At 42.3% G+C, this 15,289-nt stretch overlaps 1 protein-coding gene across 1 annotated transcript in view; it reads right to left on the reverse strand.

Annotated features, from left to right (window-relative positions):
• Positions 1-15,289, reverse strand: part of DSTYK (dual serine/threonine and tyrosine protein kinase) — a 665,420-nt gene that overhangs the window by 45,713 nt on the left and 604,418 nt on the right. Inside the window, exons 9-11 of the mRNA XM_085651221.1 lie at positions 8,333-8,468; positions 1,559-1,672; positions 1,284-1,398 (exon numbers count right to left, since the gene is read on the reverse strand). Coding sequence (XP_085507347.1) covers positions 1,284-1,398; positions 1,559-1,672; positions 8,333-8,468 — 365 coding nt within the window. The remainder of the gene's footprint in view (positions 1-1,283; positions 1,399-1,558; positions 1,673-8,332; positions 8,469-15,289) is intronic.

Consider the following 15,289-nt stretch of genomic DNA (forward strand, 5'->3'; position numbering starts at 1 on the left):
TCACAGGAGGATATTAAGTATATCCAATTCACTGACATTAAACAACAAAGTGAAACCAATAGCGCTAATTGCCCGCCGCCGCCCGCAGCAGCTGTTTTGAAGCACACTCGTGCGCGCAGTCTGCTCATTTTGGCAGCACATACTCATGCTTGTGGCGCGCTCCTGCAAGGTGGATGCCGCCACAAGTACGAGTATGTGCTTCCAAAAAGAGAAGAGCGACGGCTAAAGGTCCTCCTATGCAGCGCATGCGCGCTGCGTAGGCGAGACCTAAAAAAGGAGCAAAGACATAGGTTGAGAGAGCAAGGTACCCAATTATCCAATTTTTCAGAGGGAAGTCCGAAATTAATAAACACATGCCTTCAGGTTGCATAGGATCAGTCTTGCTCATTACACAACAACTGGGGTGTGAGTGGTTCAGATGGTGTGACTAAGGAACTATTATAACCAAATGAATGCCACTGTGCTGTGGAACCTGCCTAATTTTAAATGCAGACTTCTTAACCAACATCTTATCGCAAAGTGGTAAAGCTAAAATGAAACATAAAACCTCCAGGTGCAGTGGGTGAACCTTCTCACTATCCCATGTCTAGTGGTGGAATCTGGGTATTTGTATCTGCCCACCACAGTCAATTGCACACCTTGTTGAGGGGGGTGTCTTTGTTAAGGATTTTGTATAGCACTCGCTACTTTCACACTGATCTCATTTTTAAGCACTCATATTTACAGATAAGACACTAAAGTCATAAGGAAATTGTGAGGCCTAAGAATCTATATCATTCCAATTCAATATTAGTTACTTCCTTTGTACACTTGACTCACCGAAGGTAGCAATAACAAGCAGAAAAGGCTTACCCCAGGGTCTGGTAGAAGGATAGAAACTCAGATAGCACATAACACATTATTGTCAAATTTAGGACTGTTCTAGAGACATGGAGCTTACTTTAGAAGGTAGTATGGAATGAAACCTCAAAACAACTCCTCAACTCGCTGTACACATAAGGTCACTGCTTCGATTCCCTTACGCCCAACTTGCGCCCATTTCCCACCAAGCTGGCATAAATGAGGCCTTCTGTCACACCACAGACCATACTTTTTTCCCCATGGGGAAATGTGTGCGAGTACCCATGCTCTATGTACTAGCACTATATCACTAAGTATAAATATACTAGCACATCTGGGACAACTGTTACAAGGTTAAAAGGTATCAATGAGCTAAAGATTATGCCACTCATAAGCTAAGCAGGACATGTATGAGCTAAAGAGTTTAAATGGCACAGGTCTACCTGTGAAAAGCTCTGGTGCCATGTGTATTGGCGTTCCCACAATACTTCCAGACATCATAGCTTCTGGCTTGCAGAATCCTAGGTCAGTAATTTTGGCCCGATCCTGTTGGTCAAGCTGTGAAGCAATGGAAAAAGCATAATTGTTATACTGGGGCACATTCCCGTCCCATAAATATCTAACTACCCACCACACCAGGCTAAGTTTATTTGCAACCATCCTCAATTTGAGCATGCATAAACATCAAAAAACAAATGCATGCCCTTTTGTCACATACCAATACATTCTTGAGCTTGATGTCTCGGTGAACTAGGCCCCGACTGTGAAGGAAGCGGATTCCTTCAACTACATCCAGTGCAATTTGTAGCCGTGTCTCAAGGGGAAGATCAGCCTATCAAAAAGATCAACAAAGTTATCTGATGTTCCTGCAGGTTCAGTTCAAAACAGGGAAGAGCACTTCGCTGTAGCTCTAATTCTCCAACACCGCTATCTTTATTAAATTCAGTAACACTGAACGTACCCCCTTGCGGGATAGATCCTGGACAATCTTAGTGCACAGAGAAAAAGCTCAAAAACAAATAAATGGCCAACTTCACATTTCCTATTTAAAGACAATTCCTATGTTTTAAAGATAGAAATTGGAATAGGGAAAAGCTAAATTCAAACACTTTTCAATATTCTTATTCATAAAAGTAAACCATAAAAGTGTGTCTAGGCAGACAAAAGCCTCATTAAAATTCAATTTAATACTGTCACACCAAGGCAACATCGTAGAATACAGTGCAGTGACAAGGCCACTTATCTTTGATACCAATGAGTGGGATGTGTGGTTCATGGGCTTCATCAATCTTCATGTACCCTGAATAGAAGAGCAAACTTAACCCATTTCCTTGTACTCCCCCCCCCCCCCCCCAAAAAAAAAGCACAGCCGTAACATTTTAGGGTTCACTGAGGCCAGACTCATTTGTGTCTTTTACCTCGATTGAGAATCCAGCTTCGAGTCCTTGATGTAGATGAAACTGACATGTGAGGGTAGAACAGGAGTAGAAGTGGTAGAGCAATCTGTTGCAACAGGCAAGCAGTGTGTCAGGCGGGGACTAACCTGATGAGGAACAAGAATGGAATGCAGGATTGTTCAAAAGCAGAAAAGGCAGCTGGGGCCATGCCTCTGAATAGACCAACCTAAGCTAGGGAAGTCTAGTGTCTTTTTGGTACATTGGAAAGCGAATAGGGCCTGCTTGCAGCTTTTGTAGGACAATCTGTTTAAAAACAACTAGAATCAATCTGCATTAACCAAATTTCAAAGCCAAGCTAACACCATGTGGTACTGTGCTATGATGCACAGCAACAGAAGAACTGTTGCAGGAGGTAGTAAGGAGTAACGTCTAGTGGAGGTATATATATATATAAAAAATAAATTAACATTGAGGGTCGCTTGCTATTTTGGTTACCTTATTGCCTGTTCCCATTATGTCTTAATGATTATGCTAAAGGTGAGGACTCTGCGGTGAGAAGTATCCATCAGAAGGTGACCCCAATGAGTGAATGTGTAGTTTAGAACCTGTTACTACAGTTCCAACTTGAAGGTTATTCATGTCTGTCTGCTCACAGCCGGCGATGACGTTCATTGCCCCTTGAAGATACAAAGCAATCAACAGGTCCTCACACAAACTGAGGATTCCACTTCAATTTTTATAATTGAGACCGGTTCTGTAAGGTGGCAAATTGATTGCAAATGCCTCACCACACTATAGAATATCGCCACCATTGTGTCAGTCCCCCAGAAGCTATGACCGTGTATGTGAGAGCAACTCTGGTATTGAACTCATGTGTAAACTTGGGGAGAGAATGTGGCCTGCTCGGCAAGGACGCGCAACATCCTGTGATTCTGGGCATATCACTTAATCTCTCCGTGCCTACCAAAAATGTCCTCATGTAATGCAACTGGTGCTCGTGTAAAGTGCTCTGATACCCAATACCTTTGGGTCAAGTTCGCGCAATATAAAACTCGGTAAAAAAAACAACTAGCATATGATAGTAGATGTCACCAAGATGCCATCAAAACATCTCCTACTGTCAGAATTTTAAAAATATGGTAAAAGGGGAACAATGTCTTGAAATGCCAGGATATACTTTGACAAGATTCCTAATACTTTGTGGGGGTTTCCACCAAAGGGAATACTTTCTGCTCACTGTGGATCAAAGAGGGCTTGAGAATAAAGCCCAACAGGTATAACAATTTTAAAGCCATATATTTCTGGAATAATGTAACTACTCCAACCAATAACCTGGGAATGTGCTCACATGTATATACCTATATGTATGTATGTATATATACATACTCCTTAATAGCGTTCAATTTCAAAAACACCAAATACAGAAGCACAGCATGAAATACCGGCATCTGAGTGTTATTGTTAGAGTTTCTATATATATATATATATATATATATATATATATATATATATATATATATATATATATATATATATATATATATATAACCTACTGGCGGTCGCCAGTAGGTAGTTATAGTTAGGACCCTGTTTCCATAGGAAAACCGCAACATTCTATTTGGAATAACTTTGGCGCCGGTCGACGAATCCTCGCAAAATTTTCAAAATAGGTGGGGCGCTACGCTCCGCTCCTACCCTGAAAGTCTCGGGGGAATTCGTCAAGCGGGGGCTGAGAAAAAAGGGGGGTCCCAAAACGCGTTTTTCCCATGCATTTTTCCATAGGACCTTTAGACACAGCTACAGCCCGAACGGCTGAACAGAGTTACTTGAAATTTGGCAGAGAGGTAGTCCTCAGGTCACGGAAGTGCCTTTTGTAGGTCTGGTGTAAATCTGTTCAGTAGTTCCTGAGAAAATAGCATTTAAATCAATATATATATCTGTGGCAGCTTACGGTGCGCTTACCGTGCGCTTACGGTAAGCTTACCGTACGCGTACGGTGCCGTGCGCGAGCGCGATTCTGATTGGCTGTTAGATCTTAGTAAACATTCGAATCGGTCGAAACCAGGAAGCGTCGGCCGCCATTTTCTCTCTCGCACTCTGAGGGGGGGGGGGGGGGGAGGAAAAACAAAGGCAAAAAACATGTAAAGGGGCTGTTTAGACAGCTCCTAACCACCTAGCCTTGATGAAGGTGTCCCCAAAGAAACCCCAAGGCCAAAAAGTCAATTTTTTTTTTTTTTTTTTAAATCGCCGATTACGCTTACCGTACGCGTACGGTAAAAATTATTTTAAAACAAAAAATAATCCATACTCTCCCCACCCCGTGTGCAAATGGTGCCCGAAGGGCACCATTTGTGAATTGCATATGTATTAAAAGAAAATTTAAATGCTTACCTTTCACAACGAAGCGCATAATATGTCCTCCATGTGCGCACGGTGCGCGAAGCGCATCGTGCGTACATGGCCCATCCAGCGTGGCACTAACTGCGTAAAGTGGGTGCGCACGGTGCGCGCACGGAACGAACTGCGTTAAGTGGGCGCGCACGCCACGAATGGCGTAAAGTAACTTCGCATTTAAAAAACCGTACAAATTCACTGAAAAAACCATAGGTTTCACACACGTTATAGTTAGGAATTAGCATTTAAAAAACCTTGCAAATTCACTGAAAAAACCATAGGTTTCACACATGTTATAGTTAGCTGGACATTTTACTGATAAAAAACCAATGAAATTCCCCTGTTATAGTTAGTGCAGGCAACTATAACTCACGCGACCTCAATCCTCTGCTGATGACATATGTGTCTTTATGAAAAAAAAATATTTGTAATATATGTATAGCTAAAATTTAATGGAAGAAGACATGGGCAAATAAGTGTCTAAATACAGTATTAGCATCAGCAGAGGATTGCGGTCGCGTGAGTTATAGTTGCCTGCACTAACTATAACGGGGGAATTTCATTGGTTTTTTATCAGTAAAATGTCCAGCTAACTATAACATGTGTGAAACCTATGGTTTTTTCAGTGAATATATATATATATATATATATATATATATATATATATATATATATATATATATATATATATATATATATATATATATATATATATATTATCTACTGGCGGTCGCCAGTAGATCGTTATAGTTAGGACCGTGTTTCCATAGGGATTCTGAAAATTCTATTTTGAAAATCCTCGCAAAATTTTCAAAACTAATGGGGCGCTCCGCTCAGCTCCTACCCTGAAAGTCTCGGGGTGATTCGTCAAGCGGGGGCTGAGAAAAAAGGGGGGTCCCAAAACGCGTTTTCCCCATGCAATAGGACCTTTAGTCGAAGGTACAGCCCGAACGGCTGAACAGAATTACTTGAAATTTGGCAAAGAGGTAGTCCTCAGGTGAGGCATGTGCCTTTTGCATATATGGTGTCAATCTGTTCAGTAGTTCCTGAGAAAATTGCATTTAAAAGTACATAAATATCTATAAGCGCGCACCCTAACGTGCGCGTGCGCAATTCTGATTGGTGGTTACATGTCAGTCAACATTCGAATCGGTCGAAATCAGGAAGTGTCGGCCGCCATTTTGTGTGTTTGGTGCGGGACAGTGAAAAAGAAAGGTGGAGAACGTGAAAAGGGGGCAGGGTAGAGAGTTCCTGACCCCCTAGCCTTTGTCAGGGGGTCCCTGAAGGACCCCGAAGGGTGAAAAAAACTTTTTTTTTTTTTTTTAATTTGCGGGGTGCGCGCACCGTGCGCGCATGGTGAAAAACCTTAAAAAAAACATTTTAAACGAGCCATTCCATATTACAGGATACAGTCAATCTATAACTATATACATAGGTAGTTTATTGTTAAATAAATATATAAAAAATATATTAATACATACATAAATTAGCATTTAAAAAACCTTGCGAATTCACTTAAAAAACCATAGGTTTCACACATGTTATAGATAGCTGGACATTTCACTCGTAAAAAACCAATGAAATTCGCCCGTTATAGTTAGTTCAGATAACTATAACTCGCGCGACCGCCACTCTATCACAAGGATGATGTCATGAGTGATGCCACTGACCATGTCATGAGTGATGCAATATGTGACGTCATGAGCAGTGGATTGCGGGCGCGCGAGTTATAGTTATCTGAACTAACTATAACGGGGGAATTTCATTGGTTTTTTACAAGTGAAATGTCCAGCTAACTAGAACATGTGTGAAACCTATGGTTTAAGTGAATTTGCAAGGTTTTTTTAAATGCTAATTCCAAACTATAACGTGTGTGAAACCTATGGTTTTTTAAGTGAATATATATATATACATACATACATACACACACACACACACACACACACACACACACGATTGGTTGGAGTAGTTGAATTATTTCAGGAAAATATCACACCTGCTCCTTTTTGGGCCTGAGGGTCCCCTCCACAACATTATTTAGAAGTAGAACGTTGGACTCTTGCTGAAATAAGTCTTAATGGAACTGAAAAGACTTAATTGGAGGAAAGCTTCAGTCTTTCTCAGTCTGCACCTGGGACACAGCAGCAACCAGAAGATGCAGGCTCTCCCTGAGCTCCGTGGTTGGCTTCAACAGCGAACAGATGTCCTCTTGGACTTCTGTTGGCACGGTAAGTTCAGTGCTCCCCAAACCGGGGTTGGGAGGTGGGTGATCCTGGTGCTCCTGATCTGGTCCCAGCAATGCCGATGTCCTCTCGGCACCCTCTTGAGTCCACAGGAAAGGTCGGGGCAGGTTTCTATGCTTGTTTCAACCCGCAACTTTCAGTTCTCCAGGCTGCAACCCGAACTTCTTAGTACTTGGTACCAGCAGACACTCCTGGCAAACATTACCTGCTGGCAAGGCCTTGGTCTTTACTGCACAGCCACATGTACCACGGCACCCCAGCCTGGCATACAAAATAACTGTTCAGGCCCGCACAGGTCTTGGTGCTTCGCTGGCAGCAATTACTTGCAAGGTGGCTCTTCCTGGCATACAGGATCGCTGCAACAAGACGCTACGTGCGTCACGCTCCCTGCAAGGCACTCAGTTTACGGCAGCTCTCTCAAGGTTTATGGGGGTCGCCGACCTACTCGAACACACAGGCAATGACCCCCTAAGGTACATAGCTGTCTCTCCACACCCCGCAATGAGTCCTTTCGGCAGGGCTCCCCACTGGATCTCGCTCCCTCCAACATTCTCCTCTTCTCACAGGACGCAGTGGCTTTGGCAAGCAGGGCGGCTCTCCAGGTTCCAGAGCGGGTGGTCTTGGTTTCACTGGGTCATGTCCCCTCACCCAGCAGGGAGACTATCAGACCTTGGCCCCCAGTTCTGCTCACAGGCAAAAGTCTTGCAGAGCTTCCCCACCTCACACAACCCGTTTGACTGCTTGGCAAATTACATTTTGGGGTCTCAACCTCCCCTTCTTATAGTCCAATTCCAGACACCAAATTTGATTTAGGGTCAGGGCCTTTTTTATGTTGGGGTTTTGCTAATTTTGAAGTGCACCCTTTTCCCTCTTCCTCCTGAAAGGCTGTCACAGCAGGAGAGACTCCAAAGTGGATAGTCCTACAACACAGGAATGCTGCAATACGCACATTTGTCTCGGGGGGCGGGAGGGGGCTTAGTGGATTCCCCTATTCATGTCTTTACCAGGCAGGTCTGGGCTTCCCAAAATGGATACGACCAGTGCTAATATATGCATTTGCTATCCCATTAAAGGGACTGCCAGTCACGAAAGGCCACAATATGTACCAAGATCTACAGCACTGGAGTGCTGTAGGGATTGACGCAGCAGGGGACTTTAATCTCAAAGGCATTCTAATGTGCTTTCAGACACTCATGGATGAATGGAATTTCAGAGCCACCTGTTCTAGAACAAAGAGCATACCTCCCACCCCCTCTAAGATTCATGAAGAACAATAAGTACAGGCCAGCTTATGTAGTCACTTACCTTAATAACCGATAAGTTAATTTGTCACAGCAAGCACAACTCTAAACAAATCTTACCAAAAATACAATCAGCAGAAAAGGACTTCATTAGAAGCACTAGAAAGCCACAGGGAGAATGTAAATACACATATACATTAAGTCTTCGAACTCTCACCTTTAGACCTGCATAAAGATCTCTGTGAAGTCGCTCCATGATCAGAAGGACTGCGATGCTTGATCCACCACCTCCATAGTCATAGTCTATCACAGACCCAAGGAGGTCCACCAGTCTTTCATGCTTTGGCAAAGACCTATTCAAGAATTAATGAGTGAACCTCTAAATATTAAGCACTATGAAAAGTAGCTCTCGTGAGTGATATTGCCAAAGTCCCACAAATCCTGCCAACCATGCCAAGCCCAACTAAGTATTATAAAGATCGAATCAGAATTAAATGCTGCTGATCCCCAGGGTAGAGCAAGGAGATGTTCTGTACGCATCCTTAATTTATTTCATCAACAGAATTGCAAAATTTGAAAACTAAACATCCTGAACCCTACACCAGTATGACTGATATTGTGGCCAATGGACTTGCATAAGTAAAGTCTTAACACAAGCACACAAAACTTCGGGCAAGGGACTGCCTCACATCTAAAACAAAAACTTAATCTACAGTACAAAAATATGAGAAGTCAATGTGGCTGCCTAACTTTCAGACACCCCCACCCCCCAATATTTAAGCCTATGAAGTCAGAAGTTCAACACATTGTGGGTGATAGATGGAAAACTGTAGAAAAGACACCTTGAGACTTAAGAGATCAAATCACCTATGTGTCAGAAAACTACTAAACAAGACTTCAGACTGGCTTTCACTTAGGCTAAGCCAAGGTTTTGCTGGAAACAGTTAACCTGCAGGAGAGTGCAATTTCAAGAAATAAAATTGATGAGAAATAGAACTAGTTCTAATACCAGACTTCCACACAACCCAGGCCATCAGTGAACCAAACAATCTGATATTTTATGTGCTCTTACAACCCATTATCTGAGAGCTCTCAACTGAGTCCTATCCTGAGTGTACAATGCAAGAGAAATGTGAGTAACATTCCTTAAAGGACATTCAAAATTTACCCACATGCATACTTCAGCATTAGTAAGTCTGGCCATTGGCCAACACACAAGATGTACAGGGTGTTCACTCAAGTTTGTTGGCGGAGGTATAGGTTATTTTGTCCAGTCCTGGGTTTCCCCTAAATTGAAAACTCTACCCTACACACTGCTATAGAGGGTAGATGAACTTGTGCTACTATAGGGTCGTATAATCTAATTCTTCAGCCATGTAGCCTATCCTATCTAATATTGTATGAGGGTATGTGGGTCAATTTTATATTGACCGCCATTTCGAAAGATAAAAACCCAAACAGTAGTTATTACTTGTAAGCAGATGGTAATAAGTTTAAACACTATTCCTCACAGATCACTTCCATTCATCAGGACAGAAGTGGCAGATAAGTGATTACTACCCTTATCAACGAAATACTCTTTAAAGACATTAATCAAATTACATCAATCAGTTGTGTGGCTTGGTTGCATTTTTCAATGGCATATGCAAAGTGACAATGCTCCCAGTTATCGGAATGCAAATAGAGTGTCACATCCAATCCACTCACAACAGACTAGCTCAATTAGCTGGTCATTTTCTTCTAAAACCCAGTCTTAGGTTGCTTGTTTGCCTGTTCAGAAAGGACCTGGATTGGCAGTTTAGGCTGGGATGTTCCTTTTGGAGCAGTAACACAGATTTGTTTATGGCTGGGTCCAACCTGAGGTAACATAGTGGATAAAACAATGGGCGGGAATGCTACCCCAAGCGATTGCCAGTGGTTAGACTATTTGCAAGCATTCTTTCCATCAACTTTTGGGTTTCATCATCTTTTAAGCCCAGCTGTACATTAAGTTACATCCTATGGAAGCAAAAAAGAGTATTTCACTTATCCACGATACCATAAAGCTTGATAAAGGAGTATCAAATCACATTCAAAGTTAATGTTAGGACAACTAAACTTATCTGATTACAGTCTGAAACGTGTGTTCTAGGGAAAGCTACTACAGTACACAAATTATTTTCTAATTGCCACTCAAAACCTCAAAGTAAAAGTAAGAAGCCTTGTACTCCGAGGAATAATCTGATGAGTACACAAGGAAGTAATGTAAGCTTGATGAGGGACTGGGGCCAGACAGTAAATTAGAAGTAATCCATGCAGAACAAAGAAACATTTTGGCATCTGGACAAAGAATAAACCGTAAACTTTTTGCCTGCTTTTCTAAAGCGGTTAAGACAGCTTGCAGAGACAAAATACTCAAATGGTATAAAGGAGGGAGGCTTTAAATCTCTAAAAATTCTTATCGAGTGGCCACATGACAGACCTAGGACCACTCATCTAGGAGTGAGAAAAATATTGTACGTTATTGAATTCAGTGTGCTGAAAGTAAACACAAAACTAGCCTACAGTACAGCCATGCAGAAAGCCTCAAGACAGACTGAAAATTAAAGAAAATTGAACTGTTGAGTGTAAGTCAAGGTGAGTATCCAGAGTTCCAGCTATTAACAATCTTCTGTGAGGGTCTTTTATGATGCAGAACCAAAAGGTACTTCCTCGAACTAGAAGTCCTTCTAAAACCTGGGAATTTAATGTTGTACTTTCACAATTAATGGGCCTATCATATAAGCCTATACAGAAGGCTACAGTACAATATTTAACATGGAAGGCTGCTTTCTTGATCGCTTTTACTTCTGTTCACAGAATAAGAAAGATTTAGACTATGTGGGTAAAAGAACCGTACATAGTTTTTCATTATAATAGGACGGTAATAGAATACATTCTAGTTTCCTCCAAAAGTAATATGAGATTTCTATATAAAATCAAATAATCTCTTTACCAACATTCGTCCAAACACTATCACTCCAGCAGAAAGGGCCCTTAATACATTGGATGTCAAGTGGATCTAAAATTCTATCTAGACAGGAAGAGAATTTGAAGCGATATCACCACTTATTTGTAAATTATGACCTTGGAAGGAATTCCTGTCAACAACAAAATCCATTTCAAATGTACAGTTTCTTGCATTAAACTAGGTTATCAGCTGGCAAATACACCCTTTCATGGAAGACTTAAGAAACACTCAATGATGGGAAAAACTGCCGTCTAGCGTGTTTAAGAAGCGTCCCCATTGTAGAGTTACATAAAGCTGCCACCTGGAGATCCACATATACTTTTACTAAACACTATTGTTTGGGTTCAGACTCTAGCATGGATGCTTAAGTAAGTCAAGCCTCATTAAGGGAATTGGTTTGGATAGGGATAATTTTTTTTTTCTTCTTTTTTTTGGTTTTTCAATGGGATGGATTTGCTCCTCTATGCTTAGGATTATGGAGGATGATCCACTGTAAGAGGAGGTACAATTACTCATCAAGTTTTCTTTCAGAGGAATTCTCATCAAATTCATAGGCAACCCTCCCACCTTCCTGGACAAGAAGGATTACAGCACATTTTCCCTTTTATACCCAGATTTAGCTTGGTTCTGAAAAGAAAACTGACCTGTCACCTGTGGGGCATGATGGGACCCTGGAGGAAGGGCAAGCCCCCTTTGCTCATGTATAATGCAGCCCATCATTTAGCTTTTCCCATCATTCCCTTTCTTATTACTTAAAAAAAAAACGTGAAACTTTGTCATTTTTAGGTCTCCCCAAATGCACTGTCACTTGCAAGACATTTTGTTTATTGACAGTGGGCTTAGAAGCCACCCACTGCTCATCCTAGGTTGGCTTCATAGTCACTCATTAGCTTGCTTCTATGGTCAGCACGTATTGACTCCACTTCATGTGTTTGGCACTCCCTGCAGCATGGCCCAAGTACATGTGTCCTTCCACTTCTTGTGGTTTCAGGGCTAATTTTTTCTTTTAGTTGAAGCTCTCCAAAAGAGGGCATGTGTTTGCAGTTAGTCTCCATCATGTGCTCTCTTCTTTCACCCCAGTGATGCTTTTACCTGTGTGCTTTTGTCCCCCTCCATATTGTTGCTTGTCCCCTCCAGTCTGCTGTGTTGTTTACTTGCACCCTTTTATACATAAATTTGCAATATAGAAATGTATTGAGCGCTCAGATACCCCAAAGGGGTTGCCTGGCACTACAACATTAGTGACTTCGGAAGGACATTCCATAGTTTTGGCACCTGAAATGCACAGGACTGGCCGCCCATGCGTGTACGTTTGAATGAAGGAACCACGCATAGGGAGGCACTCACTTGAACATAGGGTCTGTTAAGGTTGGTATGCTTTTATTCGTTCTTGTATGTAACTTGGACACTTTCCTGCTCTGGCCTTGTGCAGATAGCATAGGGTCTTGAACTGAATCCTTTTTTCTATTGCTAGCCAGTTTAGCTCTTGTAAAAGATCTGACTCAGAGGAGTTTTTCAGCAGCCTAAAAAGCATCCTTGCTGCCAAGTTCTGGACTACTTGCAATCGTTCAATAGTAGCTTTATCTGCTCCTGGGTAAAATACGTTGCCCTAATCCAGCCTAGATATTACTAGTGCATGAATCCCTGTTCTCTGTGCATAGGCTGGTATTTTAAAATGACAAAGCATGTAGCAGCTAATGTTGTTGCCTGTGGTTTCATGGACAGCTTTTCGTCCACCACAATCCCCAGATTATTTGCCTTTGATACCCGCACCAGGAGGTCCCAGACTTTCCGGCCAGTGTTGGGGACCCCAAAAAGACAGGGTCTTGCCTAATAGAAGAACCTGTCTTCTCTCTATTGAGCCTGAGTGACTGCTTGTCCATCCACTCAGCGACCAGCCTCAATCTGGAGTTCAAGGTATCAGAGTTGTGTCTCTGTGAAGATGACAGTGACAAGATGATTTGGGTGTCATATGCATATGAAAATAAAGCAAGACCACAACTTTCTACTAAGTCCGCTAGTGGGCACAAATAGCTATTAAACAGAACCGGACTTAAGGATGATCCTTGAGGAACTCCTGAGGTCACGGAGTGTCACTCAGAGGGGGCTGTTGAAAACACCTGAAACGACCGGTCTCTAGAAATGTCATCCAGGAGAGGGCTGTTCCCTCTAATGCTAACTCAGTCAGTCTATCAAGGAGTGTTGTATGTGACAGTATTAAAGGCTGCAGTATCAACGCTGCTTTCTTGCCTCTATCCAAGAGACCTCTAAGATGTTCAGTAACTCCTAGAAGAGCTGACTCTGTACTGTGTCCTTTCCTAAATCCTGAATAGGATGGGTGAAGGCCATCTTCTGTCCTTAAGAAGTTATACAATTGTCCATTTACATGCTTCTCCATTATCTTTGCCAGAATGTCAACGATGCCATAAATCCAAAGCATTCTGCAACCTTAGTTTACTTAGTTCGCTAGTTGGGTCTTGGTCCGATCGATCTTAAATAGCCAGCTTCCCTGGTTTACTCTTTGGTGGAGAATGGTCTTTCTCTCGTTTATTTATTGTCATCTGCTACTTTTCTTTTTTTTTTTAAACAAAAATCTATTTCCTCACACTTTAATTGCCACAGTTCTGGTACTGGGAGGTTTTTATTATGATCGAAGAGTTCGCTCACCACCTTAAAAAGAGTCTGAGCATTTTCTTTGCTGCGTTACTTTGATCCATAGAATAAGAAGCGTGGGCTATTTTACAGGCCCCATGATATTCTTTTAGGGCAAGTTTATAGCTACATTTGCTCTCCTCATCATACTCCCTCCTCCACACTCTCCAGCTTTTTGCAACTGGTTTCTCTATCCGCAGTGCCTTTGTGAACCATGGGGCTGGTGGATGGCATCTGACTTGGTGAAAGGTTATTGCTGGTAGCACAATGTTTTTAATACATCCCACAGCCAAGAGTCTATTTTGGGATGATCCAACTCCACCCCTTGCCCTAGACTGGGCCTGGATTTTCTTAATTGGCTGTCCAGGTTGGGGATGCCTAATTGAGAGCATGGCCTCAATGATCTTTGAGCCCTGCCTTGGCCGGTTCATTACCTGTCCAGATTGAAAAAGGTACTTCGTAAAGATCTGACCATGCTAACGGCATAGCAGGACTAGTCTCCAATATTTTATAATTGCAAAGATTGGATCTAGCAAATGTCCTGCTTTATGTGCAGATCCTTCATTCGTTAGATACAGGTTCACACCTCTGAGATCTTCAACCATAGTTTGACCTATACGCACATACTATCCTCCAGGTGTATGTTCAAATCTCCCAGTAACATAAAAGTTGTAGTTCTGGGAATCTCTGGGGCAAGTATATTTGGGAGTAGCATGCAACAGTTTCCTGCATAGCCCGGTGGCTGGTACATTAGGATACCTGTTACTGTGAAGTTATAAGTAAGTTCCAGTGAGAACAACGTAGTTTCATATGGTGGTATATTTATTTCTTTGGTATTGCATTTGTAGTTATTTTTAAACACAATTGCCACCCGACCTCCCGGTTTACCTATTCCATCTCTTCTCACTAAGGAGTAGTTTGATGATAAGACCGCAATCACATCTGGGCTCGATGCCTTATGCAACCAGGTCTGTAAGAAACAGGGCATCAGGCGAATAGTCCACCAGGAAGTTATAACGGTGCTGTTGATGGCTTAGCAAAGAGCGCACGTTTTTGGAGAAGAAAACTTTCTTCCTGGCTCTCTACCCACGGGTGAGGTTGTCCTATTATCCAATTCATTTTGGTCCAATGTCGGAGCCTCTACTTCTGGAATATATGTGTTATATGCATTCAGGGAAATACTACAAAAATCAATTTCGTGTTTTTTCTTTCCTAGTTCTATAGAAGAGATACAAGAATCTAGACACCTCGGGCATATCCCTTTTAACTGGTCCACCTCAAAATACCTTTTGTTCCAATACAAAACAGGTAGGGTTTCTGGCCCCTGAACCTGATTGGATATGCGCCGACAAGCTTGCCTTTAGCACATCAGCGGTGCACCAGATCCGCGTGTCCGTGCCCTGGGGCATATTAAATGTCAGGCGTGCAACAATTGGTGCACTGACCTAAAATGGAGGCTGATTTAGTCCGGATGGTGAGGCACAGAACACAGCCAACACCCTGGGAGTCTATTGGATGAGGATGTCCAACAGT

Source organism: Triturus cristatus, chromosome 1_1 (genome assembly GCF_964204655.1).
Source record: "Triturus cristatus chromosome 1_1, aTriCri1.1, whole genome shotgun sequence".
Classification (NCBI taxonomy): domain Eukaryota; kingdom Metazoa; phylum Chordata; class Amphibia; order Caudata; family Salamandridae; genus Triturus; species Triturus cristatus.